The sequence below is a fragment of the Theropithecus gelada genome, chromosome 5 (assembly GCF_003255815.1).
Source record: "Theropithecus gelada isolate Dixy chromosome 5, Tgel_1.0, whole genome shotgun sequence".
NCBI classification, from domain to species: Eukaryota; Metazoa; Chordata; class Mammalia; order Primates; family Cercopithecidae; genus Theropithecus; species Theropithecus gelada.
The window spans coordinates 60,809,994-60,832,037 of NC_037672.1; the positions used below are offsets into that span (position 1 = coordinate 60,809,994).

Here is a 22,044-nt window from a genome sequence, read left to right on the forward strand (position 1 = left end):
TAGAGTTTTCATGAATGACTTTTGGGATTACTTTATTTGCTTTTCTTTAGATTTATGTTTTATTGACTTTACGGCAAACTTGGGTTTCCTTCTGAATTACATAGATATGATGTTTTTCAGTGTTTGGGACTGGGTTATACGCATTAGCCTTGCTGAGGTATTTGATAAAAATGCAGGTTCTGGGTCTCTACTCCCAACCTGAATCAGAGTCTCTGGCAGTGGAGCCCAGGGAGCTTGTATTTCTAACAAGAATATCAAGATGATTCCAATTTAAAGTTTGGTAATCCAGAGCTTTGGGTTTTGATCAATTTTAGAGGCTTTGTTTACTGTTTTTTAAAAAATTGTACAACCATAATTTCATCTAGATTTTTTAGAGCCACCACTTCTGCCCCACTTTCTTTTTAAATTTTATACTTGCCCTTAAGGCTTTCCCATAAAAATATTGTCTCAAAAACTTTCTTTCATAGTCTGTTTCAAATAATTTGTAGGCATTTTACACAAAAGTAACTGTAGATATTCTTAATATGTAGCTTCTTTAGCAACAGTGTCAGAACAACGTAAGAAGAAACATAGAAACACACACATACACACAGATATCTTTAACTTTCCATTATCTGTTTGTGACTTCACTCTCCAGATTAGCTACAAATTGACTGCCTTTCTCTTGTATCACAGCACGAATCTAGAGCACATCCTGATGACCTAGTGCATAATTGGGAATTGCAAACTAATTTGAAAGTCATCCTAACTATAACATAATTAGAAAGGAAATTTTTTGCTAGTCATTTCCAAATAATGGTGTATTTCAGTGCCAAATGATTTATAAAATTGCTTGCTATTTATTTTGCTGTCTCCTTCATTTGTATGTTGAAATAATGCATTTTCCAAGAAATACCATTTTATAAGAACATATAACAAATCCATCGATTTATATTATGGAATATTTTCACAATGTGATACTAACTGTTTTATTGTTTTCTTGATTTTTCTAAAGCTATTACCAATGTTAAAACATGGGCACTAGATCGAGAGGTATTCCAGAATATAATGAGGAGAACAGCCCAAGCTAGAGATGAACAATACAGAAACTTCCTCAGAAGGTAAGAATAGTACATTGGGAGACAGTGAAGACAATGGAGTTGCCATATTGTTAATATATTGGTTTTTATCAGAATAATTATTTTACTATAGCTACTTCCATTTAAGCATTTTCCGCATGACTAAACCAAAGGAACATTACTTGCAGTAAATGCTAGTGCATACCAAAAAACCATATTTAATTTCCATTATCCTTGTATACTCATTTACTTCTCCTGCTAGTTTTTGCCCTTGCATTGATGGAGTGATAGTGTACAGCATAGAAAAATGTGCAAAAAACCTAAACTATTATTTGGGTTGCTTGTTGGCTTTGAAAGGCATTTGAAATTTGAAAGTGGTTAGCCAAAAGACAAGCTTTCTAAAAGTACTTTGCTTAGAATGGTATTAAAATTAATTAAGTTTACTATCCTTATTTGTTTTACCTGAGACGTTGTATTTGCCTAGTCACACCATCTTCCAAATTCCTATTATTCGTAGCAAATTGACTTGCTAAAAATGTTGCTATACTTGTCATGATGACTGGGAACATACTCATTTTGTGAACTGTTCTGTACCTCAACAACTTGGATGAATCAATTTATAAGGAAAAAATAGTCTATGTAAGTGAAAAAAACTATTCCACATTAAAACTTTATTTGGAAGTGTAAGTTATTTAAACAATTTCTGTATCTTTAGTGGGAGTTTTGCAAGTTTCTGAAGCTGCAATACATTCTATAATGAAATATCATCTATGATATGTAATAATAATAATGATAATAATGTATCGCATGATTTCTAAAAATAAATTATAAGTTCTTCTTATGGTGATTTTTTCTAGCATAAGAATCCTTCAAAGCTAATGATTTTAGGGCCATATAGTGCTTAGCTTATAGTGTAGACTCAATAAACACTGAGTAAGATTTCTCATATAGAATGTTACTGATTTGTCCTCCCAGAGACAATAATGTCTCCTAGCAGAGAGCTGCAATAATGACAAGCAGGTTCTCTACCTATATGCCAGCCAATGAGTTAGCTGTCATATTGTGGAGTCCACTTGAATCTAGGTAATCTCAAAATCCACCAACTGAGCAACACAGATCAGCATTTAAAGCTGATAAGCCACACTTATGCAAGGGCCAAAAAGAGGTACCTAAAAAAACCAGTGTGCCTGGGTTGTGTTTGAATGTCTCAGATAAAACGTGAACTAGGCATAGCAGTTAATTCCCTTGGAGTCTAGTATGTTCTTAGTGGAAAAAGCTCAGATGATCTGCTAGTGAATATTCCTTCCTTCCTTCCCTCCTTTTGTTATTTCCTTCATTCAACTAATACTTATTAGCAGGCACTAAATATTGTAGATTTAGTGGTGAACAAGATAAACCTGATTCTTGCCTTCATAGAGGGGAGAGAGAGAAAATATTTTTTCTTGTATCTCTTTTCCCACCAACCTCCAAATGTGCTAGCTTTATAATAGTTAATTTTCACTAATGTTATAGATCCCTGTTTGGACCAGAAGTAAAATTTCATGATAGCCTGTGTTAATAACAAGTTCTGATGACTCTTTTACCATTTCATCTATAGTGAGATATATTAGGGGAATACATTCCTCTTTGTTTCATAATATACAGTATGTTTTTTTCTGTTTACATTTTTATTTGAAGTATGTGATATTCTATGTGATATATAGTACATGTGTAAGTTATAAGACATCATAACAAAATGAACGCCCATGAAGCTACTGCCCAACCTAAGGAAGAGAAAGCAGTTGTTGAAGTTCTTATGTACTTCCCCATGTTATTTCCAGCTTCTTTCTCCTCCTCTCCTTGAGGGTATCTACATTCTGAAGTTTAGCGATCATTCCCTTGGTGTTGTTTATAATTTTGCCTGTAGCTTGATTTAGCCTATTTTTGAAGTTCATCTGTGCCTCTGGCTGTCATTAATTTTAAAAGACAGTACAGTATGACTAATAATCAGAGATCATTTCAAGTCAATTGCCATGTTCCCTCCCAACCCCGCATTCAGTCCTTACTTAATTATAAGGATTTAGACAAAAATCTGATTCTCCACTGGAAGCAGAGCTCCTCGCACAAACTAATAAAACAGATACTGAGATGTGGAGAGGAACAAATTGCAAAATGCGATTCATTTTGAAAACCAACAACAAATATAAATTTATTTTTACCAAATAGACAAAATGTGATTTTTCCCCCCATCTGGTATCTTACTATTTCCATTTATTTGCCTATGGCACATGTCTGTGATTATATATCTATAATTTCCAGTGTATATGAAATTCAGTTATTGATGTGTTTTCAGTTATTTGGACATCTACTTTGGAAGAATCAAAGTGCATTATATTTTTAAAAATGTTTGTAAAGATTTTAGAACCTGCATATGTGTATATTTATAGCTTAATTCAGGAAGGTAATTAAAGGTTTCTTTTTAATTTTGAAGTGTATCCTTGCTGAAGAATTTACCTGAAGATAAATTAACCAAGATCATTGACTGCTTGGAAGTGGTAAGAAATTTTGAAGTAAAAAATAAATTTCAGTAGAAAATATTAGAATGTAGTTATATTATTAACACCATAAATAAATAAGAAAAAGATGTCAGAGCACCAGTCTACAGAGACCAAGAGCCTTTTTCTGTGATGAAAAACCTTAAGCTAACTCATGCTGCCTTAAGGGGTGGAGAAAGGTTTAAACTCTTTAGATGTATAAAAGGAAATTGGATTTGCATGTGTAAAGTGAAATTTGATTTACATATTTTAATCTTTTTAGTATATCTTATAAAACAAACCTGCCTTACTCAAGAAGCATTTGATTTTCTACAATTAACATCACAATCCCTTACAGAGTTTTCATAGTGTAGAGGAGTCACTGATGCATAATTAAGAACTGGAGCAGAGAAAGGGTATGTTGGTCCTTTTGGTGGCAAGCCTCTGAGTCAGGCTGTGAAACACTTTCTACTTGAACACTCTAGGCCACAAAAACACATTTTAAAAACTCTACTTAAGAAGCACTTTATCTATTTTAACATCTAGGGGGAAACGGCATATTGGAATGTGTTCAAAAAGTCATTTTAGGCATCACCCAGATGGTTGGTTCTAGTCCAAGACTAGTCAAGTCTTTTCATGAATAATGCTTTTACGACATGTACCTTGGATTCTAACGATATGCATTTTGTGAAAACGTCTTCAGATTTCAGAGATTAAAATTCAAAGCAAATACGTTCTTTAACTTTTTGGGGGGTCAGTTTTATTGAAACCCAGATGGCTTTTATGGAATTTAAAGGAGGTAAGGAATAGTAAAGGAGTCACATATAGAATTCAAGCTTTTATAAAGCTGTTCTCAGTGGGAGGGTAAAAAAAAAACCCAAAAAACCCTGCAAGGCTGATTGTTGACAGATTCATGCCTCTGTCAATCACAATATACAATGTAACTAATATCTGTCAAGCAGGGAGTAGGGACCATTTTATCCTTAAGTGTAAGTGACACCAGCAGTGTTTCCATTTACAATTCATGGAACCCATCCAGCAGTTTATCAAGGACAGACCATGATGACACAGTGCCTGGCCTTGTGCCCCCAGGGGGTTCAGATATGAAGTCATTTTCAAGAAGATTGCTTACCCTGGGTCTCTTGAGAGTCTCCCATTGTAACATAACCCAATCACAGATGTTACAAATTAATAATTCATCCTAATTTCTAACGGTGTTTTTTTTTTTTTTTTTATTTAAAGCTGGAGAGGCCCTAGGTTTTTTTTTTTGTTAACCAAGGAAATCTGTTTTTAATATAATACTAATAGAGTAGATTCACCAGAGGGGATTTCTATGTTGACAGCAAATACAAAAATTTAGTATCATTAAAAATAAATGGTAAATTAGACATATTTATAGCAGCCACAGGCAATTGCTACAGAATATATAGATGGGGGCTCAAATCCAGTAATAATTAACACACAATTCAAATTTGAAAAACTCATCTTTTCAAACACCCTGGAAAGGATTCACTGTATCTCAGCATTTGCAGACAGCAGCACAGTTTATAAAGGGCTCTTTATTCATACCTGGCAAACAAATGTGTCTCTGTGATGTGTGAAAATTCTCAAATGTGAAAGTGATTAACAAGGGAGTAATGGGATCTATTTAGTGCTAAGAAAAGCCTGGTATTTACCAGCGTAGCTTGGACTAATGACCTATCAACTTGGTCCTGACAACAGCCAATCACTACTGCATCAGTTTTGATAGCGTCCAGAGTTCTAGGACCAGCTGTCCCATAAACTGTCCCCATAATCTTTGAAAAACACAAGCTAAATCTGTCATGAAGTTTAGGAGTTGATTTGGGAGTTTTGCGTGTAGCAGGGCGTAGGGAAGGGAGAATCAGAATTTCCCATCACCAAGTAGTTGATCTGATGTGTTTGTTGAAACTTAGACGGTTGAACTCCTAGAACAAATGGCCCCGATTGTGCAATGTTTCAATAGCATTTCTTGCTTTAGCTTAAATCACTCAGAACGTTTAGTTATAGAGGCAGCCATTGCCGTTAAGCCTCTTCCTGTGTTCTGATAAGAAAACGAGGGTGGGAATAACACCAACAGACTAGTTTGTTAAGAGTTAACTCATGAGAACTGTAAAAGCACGATATAGATTCAGCACGGAGTGTAAAGATTAACGACAATGAAAATAACAGTGTGACTTATGCACCAGGCAGTTGTGCAGTATGGAAGATAAGAGTGGAAGTAGTTTCTGCTCCCACATATGGTGATGAATCCACTAAGCATGAGATTTGACTGTGACATCCTTCTGAACTACAAACATTGTGAGTCATCATAAAGTCACCTGTTAGTCACAGTGCTTTGGTATTTGACCCTTTGGCCTTTTGCACTGTGACTCTAACCTGCTGTCTTTCATAAAGCTGAGGTGTATGAGGCTGGGATGAGGGTGTAGTGTGGAGCACCCTTGCCCTTAGTCAGATTGCCCATGATGCTGATGAGAAGGCATATTCCCAGGCACCACCCCATGCTTACTGAATCAGAAACTCAAGTTGGGGCCCCCAAATCCACACCTAACACTCTAATGGTGAGATTTTTATGCTTATTAAAGTCTAAGAGGCACTGGTTTAGTTATGAATGTTTAGAGTTTGCAACCATCTGCCTCTTTCTTTGGGAATTTTACATTTGAATCACTTTTTTAAAGTCTAGTCTTTCTTGTAGTCCTTACCAACACTTGCATAAACCAGGATTTTTTTTTTTTCTGTCATCTTAATGGTTAAATCCAGAGTCATAAGAAAGTTGAAATAATTGTAAATTTTGCTACAGTTTATGAACCATTGAGCTAAAGGTGGGGCAGCCAGGTGTTGTAGAAAGTTCACTAGTCCAAAGTCTGGAGATTAGGGCTTGTGGTTCTGCCTCTGTCACTCTACCAGCTGTCAATGAATTGTGGTGGACTTTAGCATATCATCTCCTCATCTACAAAATAATGGAGTGGTGGGCCATATCTCTATGAGCTCTTTCAACATTTAAATCATAGAATTCTATATGATTGGCTCACCCAAATAGGAATAACTTCTGTTGTTTTTCATTTTGTAGTGTCTGGTTCTTTGAAAATAACCAATCAGGTGCTACATGCCCGAATGGCTGACTGGGTCCACCTGATCCAGGTGTGCTTGCTTTAAAATTTCTGAGGTGTCTAAACTCTTGTACTTGGAAAACAAAGATTAACTAGTAACAACATAGATAACTAACTGTAAACAATTTTTTAACCAACACACTTGAGTACATAGTCACATAATGCACAGAGGTATGTGCATGTGTGTGTGTACTACACATCTGGTTGTATATCATCAGTACTTCCAATACTTCTTTTTGATGAAGATTTCATTTGCTTTTTGCAAGATACCTGTAAAGAAGATTTCTAGCTGCAAATTAAAGACTCTAGGGAAGTCGTTGCCTTCCTTGTTTGTCTTTGTCCTCCGTCACTTTGGAATTTCCTTCTGGTTTTATATATTGTATTTACAGGTACTCAGGCTCTAGCATTTTGCTAGATTGTCACAGAATGAACATTTTGTTTACGGTAAAAATGGGTTAAAACTCATTACTAGGTTATGAAACCAATTTAAAGGAACATTTAAAAAATCAGAATAGTAAGTATAAGTATTATTTTGAAAAATGTTTCTATTTTGTGTAAATATGTGTACGTGCTCTTGTGTATGTATTGTGAGTATATGTAGAATGTATTTCTTACTGTTGGTGAGGGTAAAAAATGCTTGAAAACCATTGCTCTGCAGGATGGGGTCTATGGCTTCTTGGTCCTCTAAGGGACACCTCTGCAATGTAACCACAAGGACAATAACAACATTATTTGCATTTCTCTTTTTGGTCTCAGTGACCACCCTGGCTTGACTGGTTGCACTCCCCAGTTGACAAACACTGGGCAGTCTAGCATCACAGTCAGTACTTACCACTGTATATTTTTGGTCTGACCTATTTCCACAGCCTTTTCTGATCTATGAAGTTACTGTCAACACACTGGGAGGTATTATTTATCTTCCTCCCATGGTTTTGGGTGACAAAGAATCATCCGTGGAAAAAAATACCACTAGTAAGGTTGTCCCTTAAAAAATAACAAAGTTCTTCCTCAGTGTCTCCTTTCAAGCTTTCCCCCCTTTGAAGTTATTCGGTTGTCAGGAATTAAAGCCACACCTCTGCACACATCAAAGGCTTTATAATAACTGAAGAACAGCCTAACAGCACTTCAGAAATTCTCCATGTTTCTTCTGCTCCATGTGGGTAATGAGGACTAAAATTGTGATGGGAACAGGGGAGCTTGAAGAGCAGACTATCTGAAATAGGAACATGGAACACAATCCCAGCAGCTATAGCAAAGAACATTGAATGTTAGCTACATGGTGAAGACAGCTGGACTGTGTGGGGGATGAGGATCATCCTGTAAGGGTCATAGTCATCTCCACTGCAAAATCACACTGCATATAGTCAAGGTTTGTGATAAAGCTAAAATTGGGAAGAGATGAAGGGTTTGAGTAAACAAACTACGAGGCAAAGAAATGCCAAATATCATTGCTTAAATAAAACAGAAGTTTGTCTCTCATTAACATAACTGTCCAGGGAAGATAGTCCCAATTGGCTCCACACAGTCATTCGGGAACCCAAGGTGATGTCTACTCTACCATTTTCAACATGTGGTTTTCTAGGTTTGTATGGGCCATGCCATTATAACTGGGGGAAAAGTATAAAGATACATGCATGGAAGCATGCATGGGCTTGGTGTGGAAGTGTCACAGATCACTTCCACTCATATTCTTTTAGATGAAAGTTGATCACATGGCCATAGGTAATGCAGGAAGGCTGGCAAGTGTAAGTTACCTAGACAGTCATATATTCCTCTGAAAGACTTTCAAGACCAGCTCACAGCCTCTTTCACAAGATGAACAGTCACCAGGTACCTAGTGTGTACTAAACATTCCATCAGGTACTTTAGATACACCATCTTAACTAGTCCTCAAACAACATTAGGTGTAGCAGTAAACACAATCTTAACTTTACAGAAAAGGAAATAGAGGTCCAGAAGATGTAGGAAACAGCTGAGCAAATCATTACCATTCTCCTTCTTAGCATGGCAATGATTAATTGTGCATTTACTGTATTTCAGATGCTCCTAATATTTCAGACAACATTGCCTTTCATTGACTTATTGTGGTAGGCAGAATGGTTCCCTGCCCCATCTCCCCTTCCAGATATCCAGATTCTAATCCTTGGAATGTATGAATATGTTATATTACATGGCAAAAGGGACTTTAATGGTATGCTTAAAGTTTGGGACTTTAAAATAGATTACCATGAATTGGCTAGGTGAATGACTATTGAGTATAGTTACATGAGCATAGAATTATCTCTGGTTGGGGTCAGAGAGATGCAGCAGAAGTAGAATCCAGAGGCTCTCTGCAGGAATGGGAGAGACCTGATGGGCAGTTCCCACTGTCAGTCAGTAAGGAAACGGATCTTATCCTGCAGGTGAATCCTTCCAGCAACCTGAATGACCTTGAAAGTGAATTTTCCCCTGAGCTTCCGGAATGACATAAGCCCTATTGATACCTTGAGCTCCATCCTGAGAGACCCTAACTGAGAAACCTAATTGAGCAACATTGTGCCTAGACTTTCTGACTCACAGAAACTATAAATATTAAAAGGGTGTGACTCTAAGCCACCAAGTTTGTGGTTGTTACAGCAGCAATAGAAAACTCGTGCGCTTTCCTAAATCTTTGAAGATAAGTGTTGTTACTTTAATTTTATCGGTTGAGGAAAGTAAAATTGATTGTAAACTGGGATTTGAATATAGATGTGTTTGGCTTCAAAGTACTTTTTACTCCAAAAATATTATACTTCCTTCCATGAGATGTTGACATGTCTTATAAAATGTACATAGTGTTATGAAAATAAAAGGCATATTTATTACTATTAGGAGTGATATTTATTCCAGAAATGTAAATAGGTTTTAAGAATAAATGATCAAGAAAGTACTGAAAAACAACAGACACAAAAGTAGTTTAGTTTGGAATTTATTTTCAAGTCTAAAAGAAAAACAAGAGAGAGCAATTATGTGGTTAGTTATGCCTTTTTAAAAATTAAAGAAGCCACTTTTGTTTGTATAAATAATTAAGAGATCCATCTTAGTTCTGTGACTTTAAGACAAGATCAAATTAAAGCAAAGTAGAGGTGGACAGTTTAATCTATCCTTTGTTTTCTGAGATCTTTAGTTGCTCTTTTGGTCTGACAGGTGGATAGATTACTTTTCCCTCCTCAAGAATTTTCTAATCACATAAACATTTACAAGAAAAACAGATGTTAACAAATGAAAAGAAATATGCAATAATTTGAGATTTCATGAGGATAAATCTAAATTATAGAATTTGCATGTAAAAATTTCCAATGTCAATGTTTTATGATGAGAAATCTTTGGATATAGTATTATGACAGCATTACCTACTGTGAATGTAGAATCTTCCAAGAAGTTGCTTTTCAAGAACTTAGAAATTAAGGGCAATTTTCCTAATATCCGTTGGGGATATTATATAATCACTTGTTCTTTTTCTAGACCCCAGACTCAATTTTTAGAATGTTGCTGATCACCAAACAGTTTATATTTAGATTATGCAGGTGAAAGCTGGTGATGTTGCCTGGCTCTCATTTCTCTTTATATCTTTGGACCCCATGCCTGAAATTCAGTATTCCAGGTGAATTTACTCTGTGAAAGAAGAAAACGTAAGTGCAGATAATAAAGCAAAAGTCTCCTTACTTTTCTACAGTTTATGACTGCAATGTAAGAAAAGCTTGCAGTTACAATAGGCAAAAACAACAACCAAACAAACCCCCAAACAGGTGTGAAATACTCATTTCAAAGACAAAAGGAGTTCTGCTTCCTTTATGTCTTCAGTTGTATGTCTCCACTTGATCTAACATTTTCTTTCTCTCTCATCCCAACAGGAATACTATGATAAAGGAGATTACATCATTAGAGAGGGCGAGGAAGGAAGTACCTTTTTCATTTTGGCAAAAGGAAAGGTAACTATTAATTAAAGCTTACTAAATCAAAAAGATTATTTTAAATCAGTTTGCCATAAACTCAACTACGCTTTGCATTGTAACATAGGTCCTCCATTTTGGAGAGATAAAGGAGCTTCTACCGGTAGAGTCCCATGCAATTCTGTTTGAACACTGGGTTTGGAGCGGAGGCCACAGGACCCCCTAAGAAATAATCACTTCTTAGTAATGTTATGTAGGTCACTTGATTTTTTGGGGGTAGACCTAGCTTAATTGTATATGAGATGGCTGGATTATTTATAAGGTCCCTTCTGGCTATGAATATGTGATTCTCAATCATCCTCAGATTCCAAGATCAGTACTAGAGTATTTTCTTATCCAACAGATATGACAAGTAGCAGGTGGAGAATGAATTCAGCAATTGAAGACTCTAACAATTAGGTATCAAGCTTATAGAACTAATATGGCTCAGAATTTCAACTGATACAAAACAACTCAAGTGAACTTAGATGCTGATGCAAAATTTATATTAACATGTACAATAAGTCTTTTTCTTAACCTAGATATTGAATGGATAACATGTTGCCAGTTGTTCCAATGTTGACTCAACAGTGTTACTCAGAGATGAAAAACATCTGTGAAATATTGAAGGGAGGGGTCAATTCTTGAGTACCTGTGTGTATAAACTGGCAGATTTTTATGTATGTTATCTCTTCTCTGGAAGAGTTTATCATCAGGGAGTCAGGCACTGTCATTTGTAAACTGGATTGTGGTTGAACTTTGAATTTGGCCCCAAGTGAAGGAAAAACATGAACAAAATAGTTTCAAACCTCTGAAACTCTTCAACACTCAGAACTACTTCCTGTCATTTTTTCCCAACCTAGACCCCATATTTTGAAAGAATTCTTGCTAATAAAAAATTGCATTTATTGTTTTTAAAATTTTAATTCATTGTGACATACATAAATGCCAAACAGAATTTCTATTCAGCCTAAAGCAGCACTTGTTACCATGTTGAATTGGAATAACTCTAACCACAAACAGGGCTTTTGCTGTTTGGCCCTGCTGGGTTGGGGGTTCTTAAGCCTTTCTGGGAAACAGATTGCTTTGAGATGCCCGTGAAAGTTGTAGACCCTTTTTCAATCAACATTCTGCTTTCAGTTTTAGGAGATGCACAGGATTCAGCCAGTCAATCTATTGATACCAGACTCAGAACTACTGATACTCAACCTTATTTTTGATTAATTTGTCAACTCTATTAGGCTTTTTAAAATAGAAAAAGTTCCCACAAGACCATTATTATTTGCTTTGTGGATCTCTCAGAAGGAATCACTGGATTCACATTTAAAATTTAACTTTAGGAGGTGGAGTTTAGATGGTGAATTTTCCTCTTACAATGGGTAGTTATTTGATAATATTGGACCATAAGATTTCCCACATCTATCAAAATGGGTTGAATGTAGGTAATTGTCCTAACTGCCGTAAAATTAAAACAAAGTATTGTCTTTTTCCTTGTCCAAGTTTATCTAGGTCTGGAGGGTTTGGTTGAATGAATGTGTGTTCAGATTCTCCTTTTCCTTCAGTCTCTTTTTCTTTGTATTGTTTAACATTGTTTAGGTAAAAGTAACACAGAGTACAGAAGGCCATGATCAACCACAGCTGATAAAAACACTGCAGAAAGGAGAATACTTTGGAGAAAAAGCTCTTATCAGGTGAATTCATGAATTTATATGCCATAGTTTAGATAAAATGCTTTGACTATTTTTTATATAAAATCATTTAGAGTTGTTAAATTGAGCTACCAAGTTAATGGCAACAAATATCCTAATATTATATATTTTGAAGTGATTTCTTAGAACGCTTTTTATGTGGGAAATAAGTATACTAATTTGCAGAGGAAATAATTGGAAAATCTTAAGTTTGCTAGTGAAAATGAAATTGGTGTTCTATTAAACTTTTTAGTTTCAAAAAAGTGTGAGAAAAGATTAAAACTAGAAAAATTACCCTTATAAACAGATTTTTATATTTCCAAAGTTTGAAATATTGCCTACTTCAGAGTTTTGACCTTTTAAAAAATTATGAAATAATTGTATATATTTTGTGTGCTTTTAAATCATCAGGTCAAAAGTAGTCTTTTCTTAAGAATTTTTATCAGCTCATTTTGCAAGTTTTAAAAACAACTTGAAATAGTACATTTGAAATTTTTAGCACAACTTTCAGTCTTGAGGTATGAGTTTATTTACTGTTGATCTAATTTGTGGAAGAAATATTTTTAAAAGTTAATTAAATGGCTTGAGGCACACTTTGCATTTCCTGGAACGCATAAAAACCTCAAGTCTGATCAAATGCATTTTCCTAAATATAAATAACTTTATAAAATATTAAGTTAAAGTTAGAGCAATACACTTTATTGGAATTATCTATGTTTTCAAATTAATACTTGGAATTACTTAAGAAATAAGTTAAAATTTGCATATGACTAAATGAATTTGTTTCAACTGTATGATTTTGGAAAAGGAATAGTCTTCCTGTTCATTTGTCTTCTTAACCTTTGCCCATGAAACCCCAATTCTGCTGATTTGTAGATCAGGTTTACATAAGTACAGAACAAAGAAAAAGTGTTCAGATATTACCTGAAGACAAATTTGAGTCTTTAAAAATCATAAATCTCTTAGTTTTTAGAGAAAACCAACTACTAAAAATAAAGTTTTAGCTATTATGTAAATAATTTAAAAGTGGGATTTAAAGACAAACTGAATTCTTCTTTACCACTTTATAGCTAGTAATGAACTTGTTTCAATATTAGGAAAATTATTCTTCTTTTTGTTTCTTTGTAACAGAATATACATTCATGCAGTATAATAACGTAATATCATTATCCAGGACTTCAATGTCTTTGTTCTTAACACTTAAAGGTTTTCTCATACTTTCAAGCAAAACAGCTGAAGCTTGTAAGTGCACAGAACTTTGTAAATGCAGTATAGAGTCAAAATAGCTCTTGAAAGAAAAGATGTTATTCAGTTTTGCTGAGCCTGAAGTAATTTATGCTATATGTTGTGGCTAGCCAATTATAGTGTTTTCCCATAAAAAAGCAGGGGAATTTATGTTTAATATAGACACTCAGTTCCTAAAGGTGTTTGAAAGCATTAAGCTAAAATCAACAAGAAGGAAAGTTAGAGATAAATATTTTTATATTTTTGTGCCTTTTAATGCTATCACGTTTTAGGGCCACTGACCATGATTCAGTATTCCTTATATTCTGTATATTTCCATGACTTGACATTAAATAGTCCCTGGAGTTCTTTCAGAATTTGATGTGCGAAAATAAATCTATGGAACTTACACAGTTACTATGAAAGAAATATAAGTGTATTTACATACATCTAATACTTGTAAAATGTTTGCAGAGAATATTCTCAGTCAGAATCATGATACTGACATGCAAAAGGAATACCATATGCCTTTCCTTTCTCTAAGCTCACAAATCAAATGGTTGGCCCACAGTCAGGATCATGTCTGTGTCTGTGTCTATGTTTATATCTATTTCTAGATCTGTCTGGCTCTACATCCACCATCTCTATCTCTGTCTCTACCTTTACATATACAATCACAAACTACCTGCTCCTGTCTCAAAGGTCCATGAAACTGAAGTGCTTTCACTCATATCTTCTAACAAGGACCCTGTAAACTTGGGAGGGACAGCGAGTTATGTCAGAAAGTCTCAGAATGTGAGCTAGGTAGATAGGGGTCTTCTTTGAAATAGTAGAGATGGGCTGCCAGTGTTTTTCCTGTCCCATTACTAAGAGAAGGTAAAGGAAATATACTTTGTGTGATAACATTTTTGATGAAGTTGTCTAGAAGAGTCCCAAAGTGTACTCCAGGGTATGCTTGGTACTCCCAAGTCACCTTAAATGAATCTCAGAGCGTGGGGTGCCTTGTGGATGTACCATTTGTGTGTGTGTCTTTTAGTTTATAACTAATAGAGGGAGGAAGCTAATATAAGTAAAGGTCTCTAAAGAAGTACTTTACCTGATACCCATTGGCATTCATTAGGTAATTAAATTTGCAACCATTACATCATATACAATTGCAAGATATCAGTTATAAGATGCACTGCTCTATTATATACTCCTAAGAAAAAGAAAATGCTGCTAATTACATTATATTTTACCAATTTTAAGACATGCTCTGATTTCAGAGATTTTAATGGAAAAATATACACTTTACACTTTGAAATGAAAGTATTTTAGTATTTAATTAATTGGGTGATAGGCACTGAAATTACTTTTTTATTTTATTAACGATTGGTTTATCTTATGCTAATTACTTGACTGTTTTTCCAATACATTTCTCTGATCAGTTAATTTCAGTTTTGCCTTTTTGTTAATGAATACTTTTCCTTTGGTCAGAGGAGAGCTATTTTAGTTGGACTTTCACAAAGCTCGGAATGAGATTCCATAAACATTTGTTGTCACTTATTCTTCTCTGTTCCCAGTGCAATTATCTTCTTCTCCTCTGAATTCCTTATGTACATAACCTCTGTTGGGGCGTATTTCAAATCTTTTTTGGGAGATATAAATTATGATGTATAAAAGCAGTTTTGGGGAGGTTTAAGTGATGGTTGTGTTTTCATACAAAGTTAGTACATTCCCTAATAAAAGTGGATGTTTAATTTCTAATTATAGTGAAAATTGAATTTCCTATTTTTGTTTGCAGTGATGATGTCAGGTCAGCTAACATTATTGCTGAAGAAAATGATGTTGCATGCCTGGTTATAGATCGAGAGTGAGTATACTGATGTTGGAGGAGGCAGGCCACTGCCACCTTTGAAGACTTGGCCTTCTGTTACTCCAAGGCCGATCTGTTTTCTCATTCATCACAACTTGGAAATACTGGCCGATCTCAGCTGCAAGTACATTCTATTAAAATTCATGGGAAGGAACAGGGCCTTCTGATCTGAATTGGTCTGTGGCAGGGGCAGATGCTGGCAGGCTAAATATTTTGTGTGCAGAGTTTGTACATAAATATCAGCAATAGACTGATTTAAATTCTGCATCTTCTAGGGAAGTAAGTTTATTAGTTCACTTATGGATTTCTTCTATACAATATAGTGAACAATTATAAAATTTATTTCTAAAATGCCTTTAGCAGTCAAAAATGTTTTGAACAAAACCTCTCTCAAAGCATAAAATATTTATTAGCTACATATTTTTCCAGAGTCACTTTAATTGAACGTTTGTGGTAATTTATAAGTGATGTGTGTCAATATTAATCTCTAACTGTCTTAGGTTATTCTTCAAAATAAGTCTCATTTTATATCCATCACTCATTTTAAATCATGTTTGAATCTGCCCCCTTGGGTTTCTCATTAATCAATTCAATATTTATTGGTTATCTACTTGACAAAATGAAGGAAATTCAGTGATACCAAAGGCAGGCCACTGTCAGAAAAGTCATAGTGTAGTCAAAGAAATAGAGCATACTCATAGGAAATATTAACAAAAATTATAAAATGACAACAGATATCACAAGGTAGTATATAGTTGACTGCTAAATAAACACAACATTCATTGAACATAGATTCTAGAGATATAGAGCTGGAAAAAAATTTTAGAGCATTTAAAAATATATTTTTATTATGGAGAAATTTAAACAGACCAAAAAATAGACAGAATGGTATCATGAACCCATAATGCAAGTTAAACAATGATCAATTGATGCCTTATCTATACCCCTTTACCACTTTCTGCTATCTCCACACTATTTTTAAGCAAATTCCCAACATAAAATTATTTTATCTATACATTTTAGTTGCATTTCTAAAAGCTAAGTATTATATGTAATGCATGACCACAATAATGCTAACATGCCTGAAATGTTAATAATAATTCTTAATATCACTTAGAGTTGTTTTCATTCTCTCCTCTACAGATACAAAATGAGTCCCAGGTAGGTTAAATAATTTCCCCAACAGTGCTCCCTGTGTTGGAGCCGTCCCTGTCTGGGCTTCCTAACTCATTTCCCCATGCTTTCCACCATGCCAGTTGGCTCCTAAGCATGTGTTCAAAAAGAAGAGCAATCGGTATGCAGTAAAGTGGTTAAGGTTTTATTTTAATTTTTCGGTGTGGAAAAGGGATTTAAAGTATTAATAGGACTTCTCTAGGCAAAGAGGAAATGTCGAGGTCCCCCTAGGTGAAATAAAACCCTCAAGCAAAAGCGTAGGACTAGAAAAGTGCCAATTGTGTTCAGATAAAGGTAATCTTTGGATGCCAACTCTCAAATGGAAAATATATTGGTACAGTGTTGTATCAATAATGCATTGTCTTGTATACATGTTCCTTAAAATATGTGCAAGCACTGAGTGGCATTAGCTGTGTGGTAAAATATTATAAATGGATGCAAAATGCTAGGACTAAAAATAGGATAGAAAGGAGGAACTCATTTCCTTTTTCTTCATTGTAATCACATACACCACATATTTATAAAATATCTCATGTATTCATAATCCATGAAGAGGATATAATAATTTTACATGGCTTAAAAGTTACTTGCTAGTTTATAATTTTAAAATGTTTAGTTCACATATGTGTAATTTAGAGTCTGCAAAATACAAAATATTGCATTAGGCACAATGAGACATAAAAATTATGTGAATTTTTTCTGTGGGTGAGACAAACTGATTATCAACTATAACTAGGTTTACTTACATCTTGGATTTACTGAGACAGTTCAGATTACACCAGCGTATTTAATATTGACACATCATGTCACTCTGAAATATATTCCAGCTTGGATGATAAATTATACGATCATCCTAGCTATGACTTATAGACTAGAATAAGATCCCACGATAATGCGCTCATAGCAGCCTTTATACGCTTGTCATATTATAACACTTTGATTGCTTTATTTAACATCTGTCTCCCCACGCTTCTGTAAGCTTCATGAATACAGAAACATGTTACTTGTTCACTGCGGTTGCAGTGCCAGCCTTTGACATAGTCCTTGGCATATGGGAAGTGCTCACCAGATGGTGGCTGAATACAGGGCACCATCCTTGCAATGAAATATAGTGCCTGAAAGCCAATGGCTTTTTATTTCTTCTTTCTTAATTCATGATTTTAACAAATGCTTGCAAGAAGGAGAGTTAAAGTTTGAGTTATATTTCCTATTTTTAAAAGTGATAAAATATGAAATAACCCTGCTGTATGGCAAGAGCTCTAAACAAATGGGAAATGCTATTTGTCACATCTCTATCATTGACCATTGGTACAAATTTCAAAAAAAGCTCATTAGTTATTGCTCAGACTATAGCATCTGAATTAATGTAAGCTATTTGAATATCACAGCAACAATGTTGTAGCTGTTTAAACTTGACTTTAGGATTAGTTAGTGGAGAATTTCTAGAGACCTATAGCACCTGTCTCACCTCTATTTAAAAAATAAAATTTGTTTACAGCAATACTGCAGTTAGTTTAATAGCCAGCAAAATAATGCTGAAGTATAGAATAAATAAAAGTAAAACAAAGTAAGAGTGTTTCCTTTTTAACAGAAAATTTCAACTATTGGAAATTAGAAAATTCATAACCATCCTGTTTTATGTCTCACTACTCTTCAGTCGACAAAGGTCAGCCCATAGAACAGGCTAGAAAAGAGTAGAGAATAGATCTGGAGGGGAAAAGGAAAAATACCCTGCACAGTATGTAATATGTGCTTAATAAAGTAAATATAGATTGGTTGTCAAGTAAATGGGTAGAGGCAGTAAGTTGAGACAGCACAATACTGAGGTGGCTCTGGCTTATTAGTTTTAGGTATTTTGAGGTAAACTCACTCTTTTCATTCTACTGTGTACCAGGTACTTAAAATGTTACAAAGATGATTAAAGCATGGTCTTTACTTTTAAGAAGGATACTATTTTGTAGTAGGGAAAAGAAGCACCCTAATAATTACAAGTCAAGATAGATTGTTGGAGATAGAAGCAGGGAAGCATTGGAAGTAATCAAGAAAGTTGGCCTTTCCCTGGTGGGGAAAGGGATTATTTTTTCTCAAGGGCATAGGACTGTGTTAGAATTCCCAATGATCATGGACTGGAGACAGAGAGATTAGATCAAGCCCATGAGGAACCTATGATCCAGGAAGGGTGAGAAAGGTAATGAGATGTTGGCTAATCCTCAGAGAACTACTAAAGTAAGGTAAAACGATTTAGATTTAATTATGAAGGAATGTGAAATGGAGAGAGTTATCTTGAGACAAGAGATAAATTTTATTCTCGATTTAAAAGATATATAGCTTAACTTAATTAAGCAAAGTTAAAAGAATCTGCAACCCCTGTAACCTGTTGATTCGGTAAACACATCATGTAAGGCTGTTCCCTTCCCACTATCTTCTTAAAAAAATTGTTGTTAAACCTTAAATACAAGGCAGAAAACTATAAAAAATGTTTTCTGTTCTCATTAATAGCCGCTTTGCTTTTATAAACTCAAAGGATCAATTTATATGGCTTTTAATAACCATTCTACATATTACATCCACTTTAATATCTCATAAATTATTTAAAAATGATTTATAAATTCATAAATAACCAGCTAGTGTTTTATGAGCTTAGAAGAATGTCAAGTTGCCTTGGTAACTATCAGCACGGAGCATTTTATTTTATTCTATCTATTTAGAACATTCAACCAAACTGTTGGTACATTTGAAGAGCTGCAAAAATACCTTGAAGGATATGTGGCAAACCTGAACCGTGATGATGAAAAAAGACATGCAAAGTAAGTGGAGGAATGTTTTCCTGAGCTGGAACTGACTTCTGGCAGCCGATAAAGAAGGGGACAGAGGGTGTGACTTGCTGTGTAGTAACTTTTAATGTGCCTTCACTAGAAAATTCTGGAGAGTTCTTTTTAATTGTTCTTCCACAAAGACAACACCACTTCCACTAGAATGGATATTATCTAAGTCTATTATAAATAGTCTGCTCCTTTATTTTGGGTGATGAGTAGGAACGTTAGGGAGAAATGTTCTAATCCAGGGACTTACAAAAGGGATATTTTATGTTGCCTGGTGACTTAGCTCAAAAAGACATTAATATTTGATTAGAGGTAAAGAGCAGGGTTATAGTTAGAATTTTTTCAAAATGTAAAGAAACTATTGCCCAGGGATATGTGGAGGAGGGGGTTGGGTAGGTCTCTAAATGTAGTGATAGTGATTCATTTTTTTTATGTACTAGAAAACTCTACTTTGTTAAATGAAAATTATTTGAAAATTGTTTGCTGAAACATTTTTTTAGAGTGAATGCTTAAGCATATGTTCACTAGATAATGCTATCAAAGCCATATAGTCAAAATTCTTAGAAAACTTAAATTTGAATTAAATTAGAAGATTCAATCAGTACTTCACATATGTTTTTGCAATTTTTATGCTGAAGGCCTTTTGTGGTAATAATTTATGAATATGTAACCCGGAGCAGTAAACCTTATTGAAAGAGAAAAAAATGGGTATTTCCAAACAACAATACTTAGACATAAAGTAAGAAATGGACTTTTCATATTTCACAAAGCAGTTATTTTGGTTCAGCCATGCAAAGCTTCAAGATCTGATAAAACCAGCAAAATGTGGGAAAGATTGTCAGTGTGGCATTCTCCTGTGCATGCAGCAAAGGAAGTGGCCGCCTTGCTTTATTCCCTTTCGTTGACTGCTTTTCATGGTGGTTTTTTAACAGCTTTTTTGTGGTATATATATTTTTAATTTTAAAAAATTTCCACACTGAGAAGAAACTTAAGAGGTTCCTTTGTAAATACCACAAACTATACCCATTTTACCTCTCATTGATTCAATTTGGCACTTGTCTGTTCCCTGGTGTATGTGTATGTGTATGTGTATGTGTATGTGTATGTGTATGTGTATGTGTAATGTGTGAGTTTTATGTTTATATATTCTATTGTTTTCTCCCTGCATGGGACTGAATCTGATCCATAGAAGTTGAGATAGCCTTTGTGGCAACTATAAATCATAGTTACAGCAGAAATCAGACTGTCGTAGGAGTGAAATTTATGTATGGCATGACACCTTTTGATTATGGGTGTGTGTGTGTGTAAAGTTTCACTTCTCTTGTACAGGCGGTCCATGTCTAACTGGAAGCTGTCCAAAGCACTCTCTCTGGAAATGATTCAGCTGAAGGAGAAGGTGGCCAGATTTTCCTCATCATCCCCATTCCAGAACCTTGAGATTATTGCAACACTGGGCGTTGGTGGGTTCGGAAGAGTTGAGCTTGTAAGGGGTTTACGTTTCAAGCATCTGAGAGAAGCCTTTTGACTTTTTTTTTGTTTTATATTCCAGCACATCTTGGAGGAATATATGAATTGTTACTGCTATCTTAAATGTTGCTTTGAACCAAAATTGAGAAAGTAAACTTTTCACTCTGTAAATTGTATAGTAGCAGGTCTCTGCTAGTAAGTAACTTGTAATAATCAACTGCTAGTTCAAGCTTACATCACATCTTTTGTGAATTTTCTTCTCAATAATTATCAATGTACCAAGTAAGCACTTCCAAAAGGAAACATAAAATAATGTATTTTCTAACAGCAAATGTGTGTCTATATACATTCATGACACTTTTAGTCTCTATACACTAAAAAAAAGAAGAATGTGTCAAGTGAAAATGCCATAGAAATGAAATATTCAATGTTGTAGTTACATTCTTTAAACAACTCCAGTACCATGTCTGTATTTCACTTTCATTATCTTATTTTTGGGTTGCTCAAAATTTCATATTGTGAGAAAAGACAAGAAGATGAATGCAAGGGAATATTTGAAGAGCAGCCTTCTGTAGTGTTGATCAGGATATCTTGGAACTTACAGCCTGATTTCAGTTGTGCCTTCCACATCACCCCCTCCCTGAGCTATCAGCTTCCAAGGAGTAGCAAAAGTGGTACTGGCAGAACGAGTTTTCTAAGGAAACTGTGGAATAGAGATCTGTGGCCTTACTGGGTACAGATGGCTCTGAGGCCTTGGCAATTACCAAGTCCTTCTTTGCCCATCAGATTTTTAAGGATTCACCATAACTTATCTTCTGGGAACTCTGCTGACTCGCTGGTCTGCTGGCTGGCCTTGGGCATGAGCAGATTTGAAATGTTGTCAGGAAAGTCTGGACAGTACACTTCACACCCAGTGCTTACTTCATCTCTGATGGGGGTGGGGACAAATAGTTCTTTAGGATACATAATGTGTGTAATGTCTCTTTTGCCTTATGGAGAGACAAAGATAATACCTGTCTGCAGTGGTATTTTTCATCAAAGTTTGTGGCAAAAGGATTCCATTAACAAAGCTGAGATCTGTTTTCCAATAATAATTGAAGCAGTAAATTCACCATTGATTTGAAAGTCATGGGCAGCACTAACGGCAAACATGAGCAAAATATGGA

General features: G+C 34.9%; 1 protein-coding gene across 4 annotated transcripts in view; it reads left to right on the top strand.

Moving 5' to 3' along the window:
* PRKG2 (protein kinase cGMP-dependent 2) overlaps positions 1-22,044 on the top strand; it is a 121,627-nt gene that overhangs the window by 48,849 nt on the left and 50,734 nt on the right. For 2 of the 4 annotated variants that reach the window (XM_025385849.1, XM_025385848.1), the window contains exons 5-11: positions 995-1,100; positions 3,529-3,592; positions 10,572-10,649; positions 12,246-12,340; positions 15,345-15,413; positions 19,298-19,396; positions 20,741-20,894. In XM_025385849.1, coding sequence (XP_025241634.1) covers positions 995-1,100; positions 3,529-3,592; positions 10,572-10,649; positions 12,246-12,340; positions 15,345-15,413; positions 19,298-19,396; positions 20,741-20,894 — 665 coding nt within the window. Of the gene's footprint in view, positions 1-994; positions 1,101-3,528; positions 3,593-10,568; positions 10,650-10,737; positions 10,864-12,245; positions 12,341-15,344; positions 15,414-19,297; positions 19,397-20,740; positions 20,895-22,044 lie in introns of those variants that run through there. The other 2 variants (XM_025385850.1, XM_025385851.1) reach the window with 2 other exon arrangements.